Genomic DNA, 1,052 nt, shown 5'->3' on the forward strand with positions numbered 1-1,052 from the left:
GTTGTTCATAATGAATTAATTGTTTTATCTGAAATAGTACCTAATCTATCATTGAATGCGACCAGGATCCATCACGTACAATGAAGGCTTCACTGCACCATAAAGTTCTTGAAGATCCTGAGTTTGGAGATAACCTTCGAGTTGGATCTGTCATGATACTTAACCTTGTAAACCAATGATGCAGTGCTTCATTTTAAATTTCTGATTTAATTACACATCATGTGCGTTGTTATACTAGTTATATATTTAACTATTCATTATTTTGATCTTTGTTCAAATAGGTTAAATCCTTTTGTGCCTTTAGGCCGAACCACTACCTCAATATTGTTCACCGCAATGTAGTCAAGGTCTTTCCCCCTGAAATTATTCCTCCATCTGCTGAACTGGTGAAGGAAACTCCAAAACCGGTCATTCGACTTCCAATGTGTGGTGAGAACAATGACCAAGTGGATGCCATCCTCCGTAAATTTGTTCGACCAACTGATCAACCATCAACATCTACCAATCAACACCCAACTCAGCAACCACCAATATCCAGTCATGGACCACCAACATCATCCAATGTACCACCAAATGACCAACCATCGACATCAGTGAATCAACCNCACTAGTTAAATTGACATCTACTCTTAAATCTATATTAGTATGTTATGAGCTCTAAAATTCCTGCTTGGATGACTGTAATTTTAGTCAAGTAGAGTACTTCAATATTCTGTGGAGGACTGAATATTTTGAACAAGTTTAGTAAACATGTCAGTGTAATCATGTTATGGATCTNAATCGAATTATGTTTTGTTGTTTTCTAAGGTACAGAAGAAATGAATTCCCCTTTGCTCTTTCTCTTTATCCTTATTGGTTAATTGGTTCCAAAATGATGTCCAAAAATAAAAACACGCTCATGTAAATGATATCTGACACTTCCACAAAATTTCCAACCAATACCTAGTCAAATTTCAAAATTTAACACCCAAATTGACCTGTGGTCCTCCACCTGACCACTGGTGGTCCTTTCAGTGCAACAGGATGTCCAAAATCAATAAATGCCTCGCGTA

The 1,052-nt window shown here is 37.0% G+C and overlaps 1 protein-coding gene across 1 annotated transcript; it reads left to right on the forward strand.

Annotated features, from left to right (window-relative positions):
- Nucleotides 1–15: 15 nt before the first annotated feature.
- Nucleotides 16–611, forward strand: LOC111241860. Its single transcript, XM_022782196.1, has 2 exons — nucleotides 16–167; nucleotides 282–611. Exons 1-2 carry the CDS (start codon nucleotides 81–83, stop codon nucleotides 609–611), a joined length of 417 nt encoding a protein of 138 aa, XP_022637917.1. The 5' UTR covers nucleotides 16–80.
- The last annotated feature ends 441 nt before the right edge of the window (nucleotides 612–1,052 follow it).

Source organism: Vigna radiata, chromosome 6 (assembly GCF_000741045.1).
Source record: "Vigna radiata var. radiata cultivar VC1973A chromosome 6, Vradiata_ver6, whole genome shotgun sequence".
NCBI classification, from domain to species: domain Eukaryota; kingdom Viridiplantae; phylum Streptophyta; class Magnoliopsida; order Fabales; family Fabaceae; genus Vigna; species Vigna radiata.